General features: G+C 25.7%; 1 protein-coding gene across 3 annotated transcripts in view; it reads right to left on the reverse strand.

Moving 5' to 3' along the window:
• Positions 1-14962, reverse strand: part of LOC129961967 (tryptophan 2,3-dioxygenase-like) — a 42355-nt gene extending 27393 nt beyond the window's left edge. Inside the window, exons 1-3 of one of the 3 annotated variants that reach the window (XM_056075616.1) lie at positions 14857-14944; positions 4061-4178; positions 2254-2435 (exon numbers count right to left, since the gene is read on the reverse strand). In XM_056075616.1, the coding sequence (XP_055931591.1) occupies positions 2254-2279 (26 nt within the window). In that variant the 5' untranslated portion in view covers positions 2280-2435; positions 4061-4178; positions 14857-14944. Of the gene's footprint in view, positions 1-2253; positions 2436-4060; positions 4179-14856 lie in introns of all 3 variants that reach the window. The other 2 variants (XM_056075615.1, XM_056075617.1) reach the window with 2 other exon arrangements.
• Positions 14963-22339: the final 7377 nt, after the last annotated feature.

Here is a 22339-nt window from a genome sequence, read left to right on the forward strand (position 1 = left end):
AATGTATGATCAATGTAAGTTTTAATGTAAATATACTTGAATGTATGGATCTTTAATCCTTTTTCCTAGCTCAAATAAAAGTTTAATTTATCTTTCTCTTAGTTGCATATTCACCAGATTTAAATTAATGATACGAACTCTTCTCAATCTTGCACAGCGTTTGCCAAATGTTAAAATATACGCCAAGTAATGACAAAAAAAAAGTTGAAAAACATGCATTTTCAGCTTTTCAGGGTTGCATTTGAAACTTTAAAGGTTCCTCTTTTAAGAAGTCTTTGCTTGAAAAAAAATTATACGAACCTGAGTATCAATTACAGCTATAGAGGGCCAATTAAATTAAATTTCCGCATCGAAGCTCATAAACTTCTATTTTGGTAAAATATCCATAAATTTCAATCAAGGCCAGATGAGGAAGAGGTGGTGGTAATCATCTCTCCAAATTTTCGCACCGCATCAAATGGTAGATTCAAACAAATGCGGATTTTTTTTTTGTGTGTGGAATTACTATTTAAGCCACTATATTCAAGTTCTAATTGAAGGGTTTCACCACTGCTGTCACACTGCATTTAAAAGAAAAGTGGTTGGGAAAAAAGATTTGCAAAATGTCAACATAATTGGGAGCTAAAATGTAAAATACATGAGGAAGAAATAGCGATAACAACAATTCCCATTGTTATTGAAGTTATATGTTCATATTATGTTCCACCTTTAGTGGTGCATAATATATAATAATAATTCTATAAGCAGTACTTAAAAAAAGATTTAAATGTTCAATTTATTTTATCGATTTTGCTAAATTTTACTAACTTAATCTTTTTCAAGTGGAAAAAATTTATTAAATTTATGTTTTTCTTTCCATCCAGAATAAATGCTTGAATTATGCGGGATTGCGACTGGATCCATTAAGTTATAATTTCTTAATGAGATGTTGCGATAATTTCTTGAATCTACTCCAGAGTAAACTTTGCCAATTTATAGATGAAAATTGGTATAGTTGTTACAATTTGCTTTTATTTTTAGGAATAAGATTATTTTTATTGGCTTGTGAATTTTTTAAAGAATGTACATTTTGTCATTGCATTACATTCATTGGCATGAAATGTATTACAAATAATTACTTTTAAACGAAAAAAATTATGAAAAATAAATTTTTTTATTTTCGTGTTTTGGATAACAATTTGTGAACAAAATGGAAAACAAACCACTGAAATTGAAAATTTAAATATTACTCAAATATGATTGAAAATAAGGGAAAATTTGTTTTAATATGAAAATATAAAATACTCTCATTTATCGTAATGTAGCTGGCAAATTATAAAATTCAAAATATCAAATTCACTCATCAAAGATCATCTAGAAAAAAACTGATTAGGTTTTAAAACTAAATAATGATATCTACATTTTATGATATATTTACGAAGATATGAAATTATTTTTACATGATAGAAACTAAACTTTATAGTAAAAATTTAATTGCTGACATTTGGAAAGAGTATTTTTTTTATTTTAACATGGAACAGTAAAGCATAAAAATATATGATGGATTCTTTTTTTATACGTAGAAATTGATTAAAAATGTTGGTTTTTCCAAACATTGCAATTCATTATAAGTAAATATGTTTCATTCCTAAATAAAATGTTCAGAATATATAAAAAAAATTCTAATATAAATTCTAAAAAAATCAGAATATAATAAAGAGTTGTATCTCAAACCTGAATGTAAGTACATTCATATTAAAATTTATCAGTATAATCATTACTATTATGCAACATAAGACAGTTTTTTTTTATTCCACACAGCACTATTTTTAAAAGTTGCAAAAATGTTGTATAAATTCCTATAAATAGATTTCACGAATGCAGAAAAAGCAATTAATAACAAAGTTGAGCTTAGTATTTTAGTAAAAGCTTAGTTTAATAAAAATCCTTTAATGTCAAATAAAAATATTCATATTGAGAATTATTTCTTCCTATTTAAAAATAACAAAAAAGAAATTTTTAATCATTTATTAAATTTAAAAATTTGAAAGTAAAATAATAAATAGTAATTATAAGAATATTAGTTACTCCACAAACCATAATTCGAAGTTCAGTTTCTTTTTCCAGTTTTCGGATTATTTTCATCAACAACGTATTTAGAAAAACTCCATACACATTTTTTAAAATCTTTTTTCATCATTAAAAGTTAGTTGAAAAAATTGGAAGTTAAAAGCACTGAGATGTAGCAAAAATTATGTGAATGAAATATCTCACCTGTTAGTCGCAAAAGGACAAGTCATGATGAATTAACTTCACTCTTCAGATCTTCAAATGAATCTGCTTCTCGTTTCTCTCCCAGAATTATTTTTTTTAATTTAAAACTTTCTTCTCATTGGTGGAGTGACGTCAGTAGTGTTTCTTACGGGAAGACTTGTTCCTTTGGACGTGACGCGATGCTGTTAGAGAGAAAAACATATCGACGGGATTTCTTGAGATGAAATTCAAGGTTTCCCGCATGAGAAAATCTGATAAACTGTGTTTACAAACGTTTCACTAAAAAAATTATGCTTCGATTTTGCTTGCAAGGATATAAAAACAAAAACTGATTGCGATCTCCTGCATAGTAAGAGAAAAGGAAATCAAATCAAAGAGAAGAAGAACAACCGACTTAATGTTTCCATTTTAAATCATCATAAGTATGTTATTTAAATGTATTTTAATACCTTTTAAGGATTTTACTCACATTTGCATGTTAAATCCCAAAAATCATTGCAGAAAGTAATAACGGCTGATGCAGACAATGACAATATAGACTATTATATTCTAAGATAGAATTTATTATTTCCAAAAATATTTTCTAAATTCTTTACAATTTATATTTCAATTATTACTAAATGCTAATATATTTGATTCGAAGAATATTTTTATAAATACATCAGAACCTGCGAATTGTTTAGAAAGTGTTCGAAAGTGATTATTATTTTTTTTTTTTCAAATAGAGAACTTTTAGTAGAGAACTCAACACAGTTCATAAAGAGTAAAAGGTGTTATTTTTGCATAAAATAATCGTTTGAATGCAAAATGGAGTAAGCGTTTGATTAACTGCCGATAACTTATGAAAATGTTATCTCAGTAGCTATGATATCACTTTGTTTATGGCATAATTGTTATGTGAATTAATCCACTGCGGTATATTTAATTGTTTTTATTGCTTTTTTCATGAAAAAAGGAATGACATTTATTATCTATTTATTTATTAAAAGAATTAGTTTTTTAATAAATAAATAAATAGAAATTCTGCGGAAAAACTCCAATTTCTGTGGACAAAAGATAATTATAAGGATAGGGCTATTCGGGGTATAATTATCTAGTAATGGATATTATTTTTCAAATTCACTTTTATGTGCCTTAAAGCAATACGTGTGAGGAAGATAATAACAGAAAAGATAAAGAATTAGTGTTTTAATATCATTTTTTTGTTACGACTTCAATAATTATGTTTTCGAATTTCATTTAAATATTATGTTATGTCTACTAACAAAAATTCAGTTATTCAATACAATTTTGTCTACACACTTAATAATTATATCTACAAATTTCATTTGGATATTATGTTATGTCTTTTAACAATAAAATCAATATAAATGTTTTTTAGTTTTAGAAAAGAAATCAAAGACAGTTAAATGTACCTATTTCCTTCAAAATTATCTTTGACAATAATAATAAACATCTCATCAAACGTTTCGTCTATGGTTTTGTGATAATACATGTTCTATCCAAAAAGAGACTGAGTTTATAAAAGAAATAAACAACAGTTAAAAGTACCTATTTTCTTTAAAATATTTTTTTTTCTTTTATACACCTCCCCAAACATCTCGTCCACTATTTAAGTAAATACTGAGAATCCATTATTTTGAACCACAAATGAGTCTTAATAGAAATTTTTTTTCTCTATGGTTTCATGTTAAACTGTCTTCTTCTAGATGTAATAAATTGCAGAACTGGGAGCAAAAGAAAGGTTACAAAATGATTTTTAAAGAATTATAACGTCAATACGGCAGGTTTTATAAAATGTTGATACCTATTTGGACGATTCAAGGACTCCTGACATGCTGTAAGCCCAATTCCTCTTTCACTCAATATAGGTCTTCAAGTTACACACCAAAATTGTGTGAAGAATTTTTTCTGAAGTTTGGTTCCTGGAAAATCTTATGAATGTTTAAATAATGATTAATCAATGGAAAACTTTCTCAATACAAATGACTATTGTGGAAAACTGACAGGTTAGTACAACTTTTCATGGACGTTCTACCTGATTTTAGATGCTTGTACCATTCACAGAAGTAGAACCAATTAAAATAATCCTCTCTTCAAGCTCTATACGATAAAATTTCTTACATACGCCAATGCCTATTTTCTCATTTATATCTAATGTTTCATATTTTACCATATATATTTTACCAAATTTGGGCGAAATTTCATTCAAACGCATTGCTTAATCGTTAAACACACACACACAAAAAAAAAAACTTGTTCATTCTACTTCTAAAAAAATTATGATTATCGAAAAAAGCAAGGCTAAGGTAAACTCAAGGTTAGCGTTATACAACACCAAAATTGCAGAAATGATAGATAGATGCCTTAACAACATGTTAGGGAAACTCGATTTGTTATCTGGACAGACTTCACATATATTGGAACTATGAAAGACAGTTTAAACTGCTAAGTTAATACTATATAATGCAATTATAACGTTATGTAATACAATGCAAATAATAAAGGTAATAAAGTTATATTATTTGCATTGCCGTCTATTCTATTTAAATAATAACTATTCTACTTAGTAGCTTAAAAATGCAATTTATATTTGTTTTGGTTTGAAGATAAAATTATATTTCCGTGATTTAACTCTATATTTCATAATTTGTTATTATAATAGCTGTTATTTAAGTCTATAAAAATAAAAGTCAGAAATACCCACGATTAATAATACTGAAATTGAGCTTGAGATTTCATCTTCAAATAAAAATAATTCATTAAAACTGTTCATAATCACATGGAAAAACTCTACATTCCGGTTTGTAGCATGCTTGAGCAGGTTAGGGCATTGAGTCATAATTTTAAAGGAATAGTAGTCAGACAGATCTAAAACATTGAAATTCATGAATTCTTAAGGTCAATTTTAATGCATAGCCTTTGCATTAATCAATCAATTACAATCAATTATTATGCAATCAATTACTCTATGCATACTTTCCAAATGAGAAATAAATGACAGTCTGCCTCAAATATCGTACAATTATAAATGCATGGGAAAGCAAATTAGAAAGTTTTCGGAGAAAGGCTTTATTTGCTTATGATCATCTCATTTGTCGAATAAATTTCTGCTTTCCTTATATAAAAAAGTAAGTTATTAATCAATTAAAAACTGTGTTAAAAGATGTTTACCTACTATTTGAACTGTTGACCTTTGACAACTTGAAAACTAAAGAGAATTTTAGCTTCAAAAAATACATTCCCTTTTCTTCATTTTTAATATTCCAATTGTTTTTGCCTCGTATTTCCAAATAAAAATGAGGGCACAAACAAAATTCAATAAATTATGTTTAGATAACTGGTCATACAACTTTTAAAATACATATGTGCAAGTGTCACACGTGAAAATGGTATGTAATCATATTCGTATTATTTTTTTATGTATAGTTTATCTATCGATACGAAACACCTTTTATAATTTTGTCTGTATAAGCAAAATATTTTAATTAATTTTAATTAATGTTATAATTATAAAGAAGTAAATCAGTGAAAATTGATGGAATTAATGACAATTTTTTGACTCATATAACAATGGATTACGAGAAAAAAAAATTGACAGTTTCTTTTCCAATAATTCCCTTCAGTAACGTTCTATGATTTGGATAAATTTATATAAAAGACGCGACACAAAACTTCAGGTATATTTGTTTATTTGGCTTAATATGCAAAGAAAGACAAGTGAGTTTAGTTTATATTTTATAATACATTTTGAAATAAATCAATATTATATTCTCTTATTTTTTAGAAATTAAGACATCTAACTTTGGAAGATAAAATACGGCGAATCAGACAAACAAAATTGGACGAAGGAAGTATAATAAAAGATGATTTTTTGTCATTTCTGCATTTGTCGTTTTTAATGCTCTATAAAGCTGAAGTTTGAAAAGTGTAATAACAAATATTTGCATAGAAGTAAAAATTGATATGAATTTTCCTCATTGCCTAATTTTTAAATATTTTAAACATCTCTAGTAGAGGTAGTTTGTTTCTTGCCAATATATCTGCGTAAACAGTTTCCATTGTTAAATAAAATGCCAAAATTTTAAAGTCACAACATTTTTTTTAAGAAATTAATATGTTTATAAATCGCCTCTTTACCATATACAAATATTAATATAATCACTACACAATAAAAATTTTAAAAAAAGTGCTAAATAAAGAAAGGTCATTTGTTTTTAAATTTTCTTTCTGAATGTGGATTTTTTTAAATTCATCTTCGCATACCTTTAGATGAGAATGTAACACTTATTTCTTGGTTATTTCAGTTTTTACAAACTTTTATATCCTGCGTTACACAGATAAGAATAATTTTACGCCAGTTTTGATTTTTAAAAAATGCATTATTTCATTAACTTTTATTAATATTCACTAAAAATTATCTTATACTTCTTAGCAATTGTCACAGATATTTGCAGATAAACTTTTCGGTATTTTATATTTCCATAACGCTAAAACTATTTTAAAATATTAATTTTTATTTATATAGTTTAACATTTCTTGAAGGAAAATGCACAGATAAAGAAATGATTTTTTAAAAATAATGTACATTATTTTGAATATATATATATATATATATATATATATATATATATATATATATATATATATATATATATATATATATATATATATATATATATATATATATATATATATATATATATATATATATATATATAAGTTTGTATGAGCAAATGTTAAAGGATTTTTGTATATTACAAAAATCTTTTTAGCTTTTGCATTTTTAATTTAAATATCAGTTGCACTAATCAATTTTAAGTGTTGTGGATTCTCTATTAAATAAAGAGAGATCAAAAGATCTTTAAAAACTAATCGAAAGTTAATTTTTCCATAAGTTATTAATAATTTTAAATACTGGTTTAATATTTTAGAAAGGATTATCATTAGCAACACGAAGCAAATGAATAACATAGTTTAAAAAATCTCTAATGTGTCTATTCACAGAAAAGACAACATTTAAGATAAAATAATCATTTCTATTTATGGCATGGAAACGTAATTTTTATTTAATAAAAATGATATTTTATTAGAAAGATTTGTAGAATATTTTTTACAAGTTTGTACAGCAATAATCTGCTAACATTCTATGAATTTCTACTTTTATTTATATAGATTGAAAAAAATATTTATTTATGAAAAAATCTTTATAAATACATTTATTCAAGAAATCTGAAAAGAGAGTCCTAGATTATTTTTTATTTGATTCCTCCTTAATGGTAAACGAATTTGATCACTGAAATAAAAAATGTTATTATGTAAGCGAAATCTACTCTGCTATTTTTTATACGAGAAAAAAACTCATATCCTTGGCCCTGTCACTTTAAGATCAGCAGAAATATCATACCTGCTTGTTCATCTTCAGTGAACTATAACGGTAGTCTCATCTTTACACTTTATGGTGAATATATTTTCATAATCGAATGTATCAGTGAAGTCCTTAAAATAGCATGGAAATAAATTGAAACTTTAATCTTAAATGAAAGTGAGCAAGTTCAGTTCACAAATCCTCATAAGAACCAATTATCATTGAATTAAATGTTTCATCTTTGCAAAAAAAATTCATTCAATTGTTTTATTTCTATTAGTATTTATTTTCTAAATAAGTTTATTTGATGGATAAAACATTAAGAAGTCAATTAAAAAGTTAATTAATTGACTTCATATCTTAATTTTCCTAATAGTGAGTCTAGTTGCGTAGATAAATTTATTTCATTTTTCTCATTGTCATATCTAGAACATTTGCATTTTTCATTGCATAGAACTTAATTAGCATGAAATTTTCAATAAATATAACTACTGCGAAAATTATTTTATATATTTACATTTCACATACTTTACTTTAATTTTAGAATGCATACTTTTTACATAGTTCTTTACATTCATATTGTTTTATATGCATATAATATTCATACATCTATATGTAGTAAAGTAACCATTCATCAAAGTTTTCTTTTTATAGAAATCTTCTGCATTATTCCAGATTCTGGATGATATTTGCATAGTATTTAATATAACGATATAGAATATTATTTTTATTTCACGGTAGTTTTTTTTACGTAGGTAAATTCATTTTGTTTTCTCCTTATCGTCTGTAGAAAATGTGCACGTTTTATCGCATAGAGTTTAATTATTATAAAATTTTCAATAAATAAAACTACTGCAAAAACATTTTGTATATTTGTTTTTTACATAATTTACTTTAATTTTAGAATACATACATTTTACATATTTCGTTACATTCATATTGTTTTATATGCATATAATATTCACACATCTATATGTAGTAAAGTATCCATTCGACAAACTTTTCATTTTATATAAATCTTCAGCATTATTCTAGATTTTGGATAATATTTGCATAGTATTTAATATAACGATATAGAATATTATTTGTATTTCACGGAAGTCTTTTTTCTTCTATCATCCATGACATTTCATTTGATAGAATTCCAACAAATCTACAAATCTAAATTATCATGAGATCTGTTTCAGAAATGAAGAATGCTGAATAATTTTCTTCATATAAACGAAGGCACTATCATATTTTGTAGAATATGACATATTGCGAAGTTTTACGAAATGCAATAAAGATACAAGGAAAGATGATGGAGATATTATTAAAATAGGATCACATAAAAAAAAATGTAAACAACATTTGTGATAAATTAAATGTGTCTACAGTTTTAAGAAAATGTTGCCAAAATGCCTGCCATTCTTTATGAAAATGCCTTTTTTTATATAAAAATCTTAAAAAGCAGGATTGCATATTTTTTCTTTGTTTAGTATATGATTTAAATAAAGAAGCTTGAGTAATTCCATTCTTTACTTACATTCTTGTTTTATTAATCATTTTACAAATTTATATTTAATAAATTTTCTTCGTAATGAAATTCTTAAGAATGAACTATGAGGCCTCATTTAATAGAGATTCGATTGCATTTCGATGCAACAATTTCTTCTAAAAATATTATGTTATTATTTCACTTTAATACTCCTAGAGATTTTGATTTTTTAATTAAATATTTCCTTTTTTTATGCATCAACGTTTTCACCAACTTATTAAAGAAAACAAAAATGAAAAATATGATATTACAAGTAAAAGCATGTTGACTTTCGCTGAATTCACAATTGTAGAAAGATTACAGTTTTACATGAAAAATAATTTTTGCTGTGCAGTCACTAAACTTTTATTTTCTTTTGTCAGTTTTAAATTATTCATAATAACATAAAATTTTATTTTGTGTATTAACTCAAAAATCATTTCATAATTTGATTCCGTCTTAAATAAACATTTGAGGCGAGATTTTTCAACTCATCTCTTCAACCATTTTCTTTCTTCATAGATTATTTCAGAAACAACAATAAAGAACAGAGAATGCGAATGCACCCTACAACGCCAAATGTTTGTCCTTTAAATAATTTTCTTAAAATACAATGTTTGCAAAGATACTTCACAAGTATAACGGATTTGATAAATCGTATTTTCTAAGCGTGTAAATTTATTAAGGTAATAATTATACGTAATGTGGATTTTTTTTTCGGATGCAATTTTGTAATTTTATTAAAGAATGTCATTTGTTGTAAATATTACTGTAAAAGGATTTTAATTATAATTCAATTATTACTATAGTATAATTTTACATCATTTTCATTTTAATCAAATAGGAATGAAGTTATTTCCATCATATTTACCTCACATGCCATGTTTTCTACCGCTTGTATTTAAAATCTTTTAGCTCTCCATTGAAAGCTTAAAAAGAAAATGACGGATATGATTTATTCGTGCTTCATATTTTTATTTTTCAAAAGTTGATAATTTCCCTTGAAAATAAATTTTTATATGACCACTCTTAAGATCGAACATCTACTACTCGGCCATTTTTATTCATCATCATTTATAAATATAACTAATGAAATAATAATGTAAATATAAATAATGAATTCTTGGAACTACTTAAAAATTTATATTTTGAAAATGTTTCATATGTATATTCATTGACTCAAGTAACAAAAAAATTTATCTCTACTAAATGTAAATTTTGCAGATGTTTTTTTATATGTATAATTATTTTCTCAAGTAACATTTAAAAAAAATTGCTCTTTACAACATGTAAATTATTTTTTCTTGGTGGAAGTATATAAACTTCTCTAAAGATTTCGAAAGTTACAATTGGGCAATGATTTATATACAATAAAAGTGATCATTTAGTTGTTAAAGAAAGACATAAAAATTCTAAATCACCTTGATTTTATATATTCTTGACAAGTTCATTAAATTTAATATTTTTCATACTCTCATTTGTTCTTTTAAGTTATTTTCACATTCCTTTCATGAGCATTGTTAGAGGCAGAACGAATCGCAGTTAAAGCAGAATGGAAGAGGAACATATCCAATTTCTGAATTTTCATAACGCATTTGAAAATTGATTCCCCAAAATTCTGATTCCAGAAAAATTATGCATAAGTATGCTCGTAGGTCAGATTTTTTTTATTTTCTTATATACGAATTATACAAAGAAAAAGTGTGTAATTTAAAAAAAATCGTAATCAATGTTTTGATAGTATTTAATAACTTAAATCTCTTTGAAATAGTTGGATGAAAATTATATTTGGTTTAACACAGAATGTGTAGATTTTCGTTAAATTTTGCATAGAACCCATCAAGATAGTCAATCTGTCAGAGTGCAAGTAAACATGATAATGGAAAACCACATAGAACTGTAAAGTTGAATTTTAGTATACGTATTTTCCATCAAAATTGTATCAAATGTTGAACCAAATTTGGTAATGAGTTTGACATCTATTGCTTTATACATTTGCATATATCTGAACGCAATAAATGAAAAGTCTGATAACTTAAATAAATGAAATTTCACTTGCAATATTCTTATTAAACTTATAATTTTGTCAAATTTTGATTTCAGTAGATCTAAAAAAGATTTAAAATGCATATTCGTTTTTTTAATTACGCAATGAAACATGAAATGCTCTTGTGAGGAAATTTGAAAATAAAAAGTATGCGCAAGTGAGAATTTCATGTTTCATAACTTTTATGTGGAAGAATGGCAAAAACGCCTTTAATACAAATTTAAGGTTTCGGGAAGTCTATCCCAATTGGTTTCAGTTAGGGGTTTTAATTACTTTCAGGGTTTATAGTTGCTAAAAGTTTCAATTAAATATTTTGTGTAATTTGGGTGTTAACGGCTTCTTCAATAAATCTCGTTTAAACCTCAAATTTTGACAGACATATAACATGCTATTTTAGAAACCTTACACTGGTTTAGCCATTATGCTATGCATTTCTCTAATTTTCAATATATGCCTTTATACATATAATTATTTTTGTTCTGTTTTTTCTCCCTTTAACTGTCTTTGTCTTCTTTTGCATCTAGTACATACGCGTATGAAATATTTTTTTAAAAATAACTAATTCTTTGATAGTAATTTAATTTTTTTTCTTTTTTGAGTAGGAGCTTTTTACTGGTGTAACGCCACTTTTGGCGCACACCTAATCGTCACCAGAATGCATCCAATTATATCACAGGAAAGAATAACATTGTTTAATAATGGGTACACTTTTTTGCCATTACTTTGTACTGAAATCTATTCAACATGGAAAAATGAGCTGAATCGTCATATCTTGGTCATCAACAATGGAAAATGATAGGATGAAATATTTAGAGCAACAATGAAAACGATTTAAGTTTCCTTTTAGCAATGACATATACTGTAAAATACATTAAAAATATATTTGAAAACAAAAATTGATAAAAAAAATCTGCAAAAAAGTATGTAATTGGACAGATAATTTTTTGAAATTTCAGATTATACAGGTGTCATTTTTCTGCTTCAGTATTTTCAAAAATTATCAAAAAAAAATCCCTTAAACTTTATTTAATTTTCAAAATTAAAATTCTAATTGCAAAAGAATTATTCCGAGGTGCACACTGCCATTCTCCAAAGTATATATGAACCAAATTTTGTAACTCTAGTTTTAACGATTTATCCAGTAGAGCGCAAAATCACACACACCATCTTTATTACTAGTCGAGATGAAAAGCATTATCTGCAGATAAATTACCTACGCGTTGATAAATGTTAGGACTCAATTTATGCTAAATGTTGTCATGAACCTTCATTTGAGTTTCAAAATTTTATTTAAACGCATTTGTAGATTCTTTCCATAATTAATTTGATTGTTACAAAACTTTTAGCTATAGTTCGATAACAAATTTGTAGAAATAAAAATATCTCTCAAAAATGTTTTACAATACAATTTTGCTTTTTAGTTTTATTATACACCTTTTTAAGATTATCGCAAGTTGTAAACTATTATTCTATCTCGAATGGCATCTCATTTTTATTTTTATATGTCCCTTGGATGATACACGTGTTGTACTTCTTGTCTTTTATACTCACGGTCAAATAGTTTCGCTACAGATAATATATTGATGAAAAATTAGTATGGAATTTCGTTATACCTAAAACATTATTTTATCAACATTTAAGAAAAGTAGATTATTAATTGATCAACGATATACAAATGATCTTTCAAAATGTTTAATCAGCTGTCAGCAAATATGCTATATCGAAAGAGATACAGAGACATTATTACGTTCAGAATAAGGGAAGCTTGTTTTAATTTGTAACAACAGGAATACACTGGTTTGAAAATGAAAATAATCTTTTCTTAATGGTTTTTACAATATTTCTTTGTTGAGTTTATTCTTTATTAATTATTCTTTATTCTTCATTAAAGTTATACGTTATTGCATAATGTGATGTGTTTAAGGTTATCTTCATCATACTATGCTAACTGGATCAGATTTTAGAATCTTCAGAAAAGTGTTCTTTAAAGTTTATCATATTACATAAATATTTACATATCACTTACAGTTCTGCTTTCTAAAAAATTAATTTTAAATAGTAAAATTGTAAAAAATAAAATAAAATAAAATAATTTACTTAAAATATTTTGTATTCCAAGTAAAATATTTTTAAGAAATGAATTTTAAACTTTACTTTAAAATGTAGATTTACAGTAAATTCATCTGTGCTTTTATAAACATATATTTACTAATCTATATAGAACTATGAAACCACAAAAATATAGTCATATTTATAAAAATATCATTCACTTGATGGTTGAAAATATTTTTAAACATCTTTAATTATGGCACTTATATATAATGGGGGGGATGTGCACCTCAGAGTGAGTTTTTAATACTTTTAATTAAAACTAAAATTTATTAAAAATTGAACGTAATTCTGCTGGTTAGTAGTTTTTAATTTATATTTTCGGCAGTCATCAGTTAATTAATAAATATTTTCGGAAGTATTAGAGCAAAAATTAGTTTTTATATTATCATAAAATTCAAAATAAATTTTTTCTCTGATATCAATTTTTTTAACTCATAATTTTTCTTCTTCTTTTAGCTAATTTTTAAAACTTATTTTAAACTCATTTTGAAATAATATATTTCATTATTAATATCAAATTCAAATCGTTTAAATTGTTATGACCAATGTTTCATTCTTCCCTTTTTTTCACATAGTTTCTACTCAATGTATGAAGATTTGAAGATTTTTTCATGCTGAGAAGGTTTTATCATCAAATATACTTTAAATAAAATTACTGAGATTTTGTTGTACCTAAATTAAAATTTAATTAAAAAATTCAATCAACGGTAACAACTTTTAAATGTAATTCCATTTTTAAACATTACTAATTTTTCCAATATCATAGCTGGATGTACAAAAACAAAAAAAACAAAAAAATAAGAGAAACGCATTGCATAATGTATACAATTGTGTAAGACTTCTAAAATAAAATGAGTTGTATGTCTATTGAAGTTTGAAGCTTAAAAATATTTTGTTGAGTAAGTAATTATTATCATGTTGCTTAAAATAATTCATTAAAATTCTTAGCAATCACTAATCTAGGGAACCAACTGATCACCATAAGTGGTTAGAATAGATAAATTAATAAATTTATTAATTTAATAGTTGTTCATTAGAAATGAAACTGAAATTACTATGGAGTATTATCTTGGATTACATATCATAGGTAATAATCCATACGTACAAGCAATAATTCATATGTACCACTGAGCTATCCCGTCCCTCTTGAAAGGGATATGTAAAACATTAAATGATACTAAAACGCAACGGCAGCAATAAGTTGAAACTATGTGTATCCTCAGAGCTATCAATGGTCACGGTACCGGTTCTTCCACAGGAGGCACATCCTTTCAAAGTCAGTAAGTAACTCGACTCCACACTGTTTAAAATACCCACAAAGGTGCCGAGAATTAACCCTCATATCGGAAGTTTCTTATTCCCATATTTGAAATCCCTTCTAGTGAAACTATGTTCAATTATAAGAAAAAAAATCAAAGGAATAATACATCCCATCTTTTTTCGAAACTGTAATTATGAAATAATAAAAGTTAGAACAATGATTACAATACTAATGTTATGTGGGCATAAAATATCAATGTTTACCTTAAATTTCCGTGTGCATAAAATATCAATATTTACCTTAAATTTCCGTGTGCACAAAATTTCTTAAGTTCTTCTAGTTTCCACAGGAAGATGTTACCCCGTTAAAGATTCAATCAAAATGTGACGTGATTAAATTTCATGCTCTGTGTAACTGCTTAAGAAATTAGATTGCAGATTGAGAATCACGAATGATGATAAGAGTAATTTTATCACGTATTTGAAGATTATAAATTACCCTACGGTTGGAAATAGATGTAACATGTTTTCCTGGAGTTTTATTTACTTTACTAACTCAGATTTCGGCTGTTTTTCTCTGAAATTATTGGGCAACACTTTTTAAAGTAATTTTCATGTTGATATACACGGTCAGTAAATAGTGTACTGTTTCTTTAACACGCTTCGTGCCATATCTAAATTACCCTATAGGATCGATATAAAAATATGGAAAGATGAAACAGTGTTTTTTTTTTCACTATTTCGTTAAAATAACCAACAGCAGAATTGCCCCAATTTTTGAAATATATTATGCGGAAACAGTGTTCGTAAAAATTGGCTATAATTATTGCTCGTGGCAATATATATTTTTAAGCAGATTTACCATCAGCAGTTCGCCCTTTCTGAGTAATTTGGAAACTATCTTTTGAAATTAGATTTGTTTATTTAACGCTCTATTTTAAGGTTCTGGGTGCTAAAGGGCTAATAGTCTAAAGAAAAGGCCAGTAATTGATATTTCCAACAATTCTTAAAATTTCATTTCACGCCAATTTGTCTTTTCTTCTTCAGGGTAATAAATACAGTGTATTTTTGGCAAAGAAATATTTAGTGTATTGAATTAAAATTTGTGACTCAATACGTTAACTTGGCTTTAAGATTTAAAGTCAAGTAGACCTGACATCGAAATGCAGTCAAGTTTACATGACTTTAAATAGACTTGACTGTATTTTGGAGTCATATTTTTGAGACGATGATTGTGAACACACTTCATATAGTAATGGATTTTAATTTCTTGTACATATAAAAACTGAAAAAAAATTAAAGTTGGTTTTAAAAATCTGTAATAATACATGATTCTATGATCCTAAATAGAAATTTTTATCAAGATCTTGAATCCTGCCTTTTCGGATCCATTAATTTTAATATTAAAGATTACTTCGACCTTAACTCCTTTATAATCGTGTCTAGAATTAATTTACGTGCTGCTAATTAAAACTGCTTCTATCTAATATAAAATTCATATAAACATTGCATTAAATTAATAGTTTCATCATCATGTATATTTAATTATATTATCTAATATTAAAAAAACATGAGAAATATTGAGTAATAGTTGGAAATATGAATAATTTCAGTTCTTCTATACTTATAATAAAGCTCAATGTGTGTGTGTGTGTGTTGGCGCTCTACAGGCCAGACCGTTTGACATACAGCTACCAAATTTGGCACATGTATACCTTGGAGGTTGGGAATGTGCACCTGGGGTTTCTTTTTTCGAATTTTTAATTAGAATTTTAATTATTAATTAAAAACTAACTTTCCCGCCAAAAAAATCTTCCATTTTCCACACCGCCAACTTTTCCGCCAAAAAAATCTTCCATTATCCCCAGCGCCAAACGAGAAAGGCTTCAGTTTTTTTTTCTCCCAACAGTAATGAGGTTAGGGTTAAAATTTTTCGGCTGATTATTTCAATCGGTTCTGTTTATTTTCTTAATGTTTGATGCATTTAAAATTAAACATTGTTAATGAATCAATCTTTCAGATTCATTCTGAAGTACTTTTGAATTAAAATAAAACAGAATAAAGGAAATTAAAAATTTCTAATCCGCATAGCGTTACCCCAACTGGCGTAGAAAAAATCACGCATTTGCGTTACGTAACCGGCGAAGAAAATTCACGCATGCGCATTCTGTTCTGATTGTTGCCATGACAACGTTATCAATGGATGATCTAAATTATTTTTGGGTTAGTTGCATGCTTTTGTAAGTAAATTGTATTTATGTTAGTTATATATTTTTTGTATATGCTTATAGTTTTAAGTACATCGTTTTTTAAGTAGTTTTTTTAAAACCTGTTTTCAACCGTTTATTTTAAACGATTCGTTTTATTTTCTTAGTGTTTGATGCATTTAAATGTAAACATTGTTAATGAATCGATCTGCTCATAATGAATCTAAGAAAATTTTGTTGACCAACTCTTGAGATATTACATAAATTAAAAAGGATATTCTTTAGTGCCCATAAAGTTTAAACGCTGAGTGACTCTATTTTCAGTAATCAGATTATAAAAAAATGCTTTGTTTCAGTAAAAAATATTATTATATTAATTGAAGATAAATTCTTTCCACTTTAATTTAAAGCATAAATTCTACCGTTTTCAACCGTTTATTTTAAACGATTCGTTTTATTTTCTTAGTGTTTGATGCATTTAAATTTAAACATTGTTAATTAATCGATCTGCTCATAATGAATCTAAGAAAATTTTGTTGACCAACTCTTGAGATATTACATAAATTTAAAAAGATATTCTTTAGTGCCCATAAAGTTTAAACGCTGAGTGACTCTATTTTCAGTAATCAGATTATAAAAAAATGCTTTGTTTCAGTAAAAAATATTATTATATTAATTGAAGATAAATTCTTTCCACTTTAATTTAAAGCATAAATTCTACGGGTGCTAACAGAAAATGAGAGAGATACATATTACGTTATGACTGAAGGCCTTTATAATATTATGAATGAATTATATGATAATCAAAATTTGAAGTTTTAAAATATTTTGATGAAGAAGCTATTAAAGTAGAAATTGCATAAAATATTTAATTATTAAAATTTTAACGAACATTAAGATTGGCGAACCGGCTGGTCGCCAAAGGCGGCTAGTAGGTAATATTTCAAATAATGGAAGTTGAACTTCCAAAAATGTGGAATTTAATATATAAAAACAAAATAAGGATTTAATCCTTACGGCGTTTGAGAGATTCTAATATCTTTGTAAAAGGAGCTTTTTTAATATTTTGTAATCATTTTTAAAAAAAATCAGGATTGGAAACTATATGAAAATGAAGACATAAATTATGCTGTACAGTTTGCAACCAAGATATGTTTTGAATGTTAGAAAATTGTGTTTTTAAAGAAAGCAAAACTTATTATATAATCTTGTTAAAGTTTTAAAAAATGTTTAATTTTATTATTAGTAATACTTCAGATGCAAAAACATTTATACGATATAAAAATTTTGAAGTTATTCAAAATATTTATGAAGAGACAGAAAGAAACTTGAGATTTCATTCTGGTTTATTTTTTATTTCTGTTCATTACAAGAGATAAGAATTTTTAATGTAGATTTTGAGTATCAATAAAACAAAAAAGCTACAAGAGAATAAAGAATAATGTACAATTTTAATTTTTTGAAAATGATAAGTCATCCCCATTTCGAAACTAATTTTAATACTATTTAATGGATACTGTTTTCGTATAGATTTCTTAATTTTGAGGGATGAAATGACGAGAAAAGATATAATTCTTTTCCTTGTTCGACAAATGTATATGTTGAGGTAAATATTATTATCAAAGTGATGTAGGCTTAACAAGCTTCACTCTTTATGTTATGAGTGGATATTTAGAGAAATCGGTTCTCTTATGAGTGGGTTTAACAATAATAGAGCTGAAACTCTGTCATCAAATTGTCATGGCCCCAGATTTTGGTCAAATGACAAAAGTGCTGTATAGAATCAAATACTTTGTCATTGTTTTGTATTTCGCTGTAAAATATTATAAATAAAAGCTAATAGCTTAGATGAGAAGCGAAAAATAATATTTATAAGACTTTATCAAATTCTATACATGGAAAACGTTCTTTAGGAAAGAAGAAAAGAGGATGGAAGTCAAAATTAAGAAAAAGAATAAAATTTCTAATATATAGGTTTTCGAAAATTTGTTAAATGACGAAATAAAAATAAGATTATTCTCTAAAATACCAAAATACTCTCAAAATTATCGAAATTAACAAACGTTCATGCAAGACAACATCAAGATTGGATCAAAAGTGCAAGAAAAAAGACCAAAGTTATTAATGGCATTTTCTCAGACAAAACATTATTTAATTTGAATAGACTTAAAGAATTCGTATATTCCTGACATGATTTATAGAAAAGCCCAAAGTTCTCCTCTAAGCCTTTTCATCCAGGAGGATAAGTGAATTTCAACAAGTTACTCAGAATTTATTCCAATGGTTTGATTCAAAAATGTATGGTAAATAGGCAGAATTCAATAAAATCCCCATTTTTAACTAGTTACTGACATAAATGAGATTTTATTCAACAAAAACAACCTCTCTCCTGCCTGTGCGACATCACTCAAGTTTTGCTTTAGCTTGGATATAAATAATTTGGATTGACATAAAAAAATTCTGGTTTGAAAATCGACGAAATGTATCTGGATGTCATCGATTCTCAGTGTTTATTGTAACGATTAGATTTAATACATATGATAAATTGAAAAAAAATACCATCGGTAATGTTTGGTTTATTTTTGAATAAAGGTTTATAAACACGTTTCCTTCATAGATGTTACTAATCTATTTCACATATACTTCCCGGAGTATCCAAGTTGTAAAAAAGTCAATGTTTATAAACGGGTGTATGAAATAAACATTGAAACAAAAGTATTGATAGAGATTATTAACCTGTTTGCATTATTTTTTTTCATTCATTTTCATTCATTATAATTTTCACTCAAGTACTGTTAGTCATTATTGACTGATGACATAAATTTAAAAGTAATATATTCTCTTAATAAAATTTATTAATTTACATAGAGCATGTCAAATAAATCGAATATCTCGGACTAGACGGAAAAGTAGCTAGACACTAGACTTTGATCATGATGACAGCGAATCATATTTTCCAAAAGTGAATAATTAGAGAAGGAAGACATGCATTTCGGTAATTAACCAAATTTTTAAAAAGGAAGTCACATGACAAATCGAATATTGCCTCCAATTTAATTTAATATAGGGGAGAGAATTTACTTTTAATTAAAGTGGTCTGATTTTTTTAAAATCTTAATCTGAAGCACTCTAGAATCTAGATTCTCGAACCGGCAAGTTAGCTAGCGCATGAGGTGCATGATGTACAGGTAAGTTAATAAGATACAGGATTTTAAGCTGTGTAAAGTCAATAAAAAATCATCACGAAATGGTAATAAATGAAATGAATTAAATTTTAAAAACTGAAAAGCGAAATTAAGGAGAGTTTCAGAAGCCTATTAAGTATGTTTTATTCTTCTTTTTTTTAGGTTAATTCTTACACAATTATTATGTTAAAATAAACTTTAACATGGTAATAGAAAAAGATGAAAAAAAATTCTTTAGGGTCTAATTTTTTAAATCCGAATCTTAATTAAATTTTTTTAAAAAAGACGATAATCATTCAAGCTAAATCATGTGAACTAACTTCCAAAATGAAACATTTTCAGTATCAAACCCATTTTATTGAAATGATAATCGGTGTTCTTTTATGAATGTGATTATTAACTTTGAATATTAATGTTTGTCTAAAATGCAGTGTATTTTAAAATAACGCAATAGATTTGGAATAAAAATTGATAATTTATGAATTATTTCAGAAATCTTGAATGTAGTAATTCATCCTTTCCAATTTTAAACTATTATTTTTCAATACAAATTATTATTTATTTCATCCAGATTAATAGATTAATATTATTTATTCGTTATGCATTTGTCCTTATCATGATAACATCTAAAATACAGTAATTAATCCCTTCAAGCCTAAATTATTATTTTTCAATACCAAAGTTGAACATAAAGATACAATTAAGGAAAACTTCGTCTTTAAAATCATTTGTTTCATCCAGATTAATAGATTTAATATTATTCATTCATTATGCATTTGTCCTTATCATGTTAACATCTAAATTATAGTAATTAATCCCTTCAAACTTAATTATTATTTTCAATAGAAAAATTGGACATAAAGAAACAATTAAGGAAAACTTCGTCTTTAAAATTATTTGTTTCATCCAGATTAATAGATTAATATTATTCATTCATTGTGGATTTGTCCTTATCATGTTTACATCTAAAATGTAGTAATTAATCCCTTCAAGCCTAAATTATTATTTTCAATAGAAAAATTGGACATAAAGAAACAATTAAGAAAAACTTCGTCTTTAAAATTATTTGTTTCATCCAGATTAATAGATTAATATTATTCATTCATTGTGGATTTGTCCTTATCATGTTTACATCTAAAATGTAGTAATTAATCCCTTGAAGCCTAAATTATTGTGTTTCAATTGAAAAGTTGAACATAAAGAAACAATTAAGGAAAACTTCGTCTTTAAAATCATTTTTTTCATCCAGATTAATAGATTAATATTATTCATTCATTGTGGATTTGTCCTTATCATGTTTACATCTAAAATGTAGTAATTAATCCCTTCAAGCCTAAATTATTATTTTCAATAGAAAAATTGGACATAAAGAAACAATTAAGGAAAACTTCGTCTTTAAAATTATTTGTTTCATCCAGATTAATAGATTAATATTATTCATTCATTGTGGATTTGTCCTTATCATGTTTACATCTAAAATGTAGTAATTAATCCCTTCAAGCCTAAATTATTATTTTCAATAGAAAAATTGGACATAAAGAAACAATTAAGGAAAACTTCGTCTTTAAAATTATTTGTTTCATCCAGATTAATAGATTAATATTATTCATTCATTGTGGATTTGTCCTTATCATGTTTACATCTAAAATGTAGTAATTAATCCCTTCAAACCTAAATTATTATTTTCAATAGAAAAGTTGAACATAAAGAAACAATTAGAGGAAAACTTCGTCTTTAAAATTATTTGTTTCATTCAGATTAATAGATTAATATTATTCATTCATTGTGGATTTGTCCTTATCATGTTTACATCTAAAATGTAGTAATTAATCCCTTGAAGCCTAAATTATTGTGTTTCAATTGAAAAGTTGAACATAAAGAAACAATTAAGGAAAACTTCGTCTTTAAAATCATTTTTTTCATCCAGATTAATAGATTAATATTATTCATTCATTATGCATTTGTCCTTATCATGTTAACATCTAAATTATAGTAATTAATCCCTTCAAACCTAAATTATTATTTTTCAATACAAAAGTTGAACATAAAGAAACAATTAAGGAAAACTTCGTTTTTAAAATTATTTATTTCATCGATATTAATAGATTAATTTTTTTTCCTTTATTATGCATTTGTCCTTATCATATTAACATCTAGGAACCAATATGTGAAATAGAAGTTCAAACGATGACATCCATCAATTATTAAAAACGAAATACTAAACTGAAATGGTTAATTAAAATACGTTTGCTGTTTTAACCAATGATTTGGGCATCAAGAACTAAAAATCTGAATAGTAGATTTAATATCTTTGTTTCATTATGTATTTAGAATCATACAATTCTTTAAAATCACCAAAACTAAATTTTAGTCCAAATAAAAAAAAACCAA

This window comes from Argiope bruennichi, chromosome 2, assembly GCF_947563725.1.
Source record: "Argiope bruennichi chromosome 2, qqArgBrue1.1, whole genome shotgun sequence".
NCBI lineage: Eukaryota > Metazoa > Arthropoda > Arachnida > Araneae > Araneidae > Argiope > Argiope bruennichi.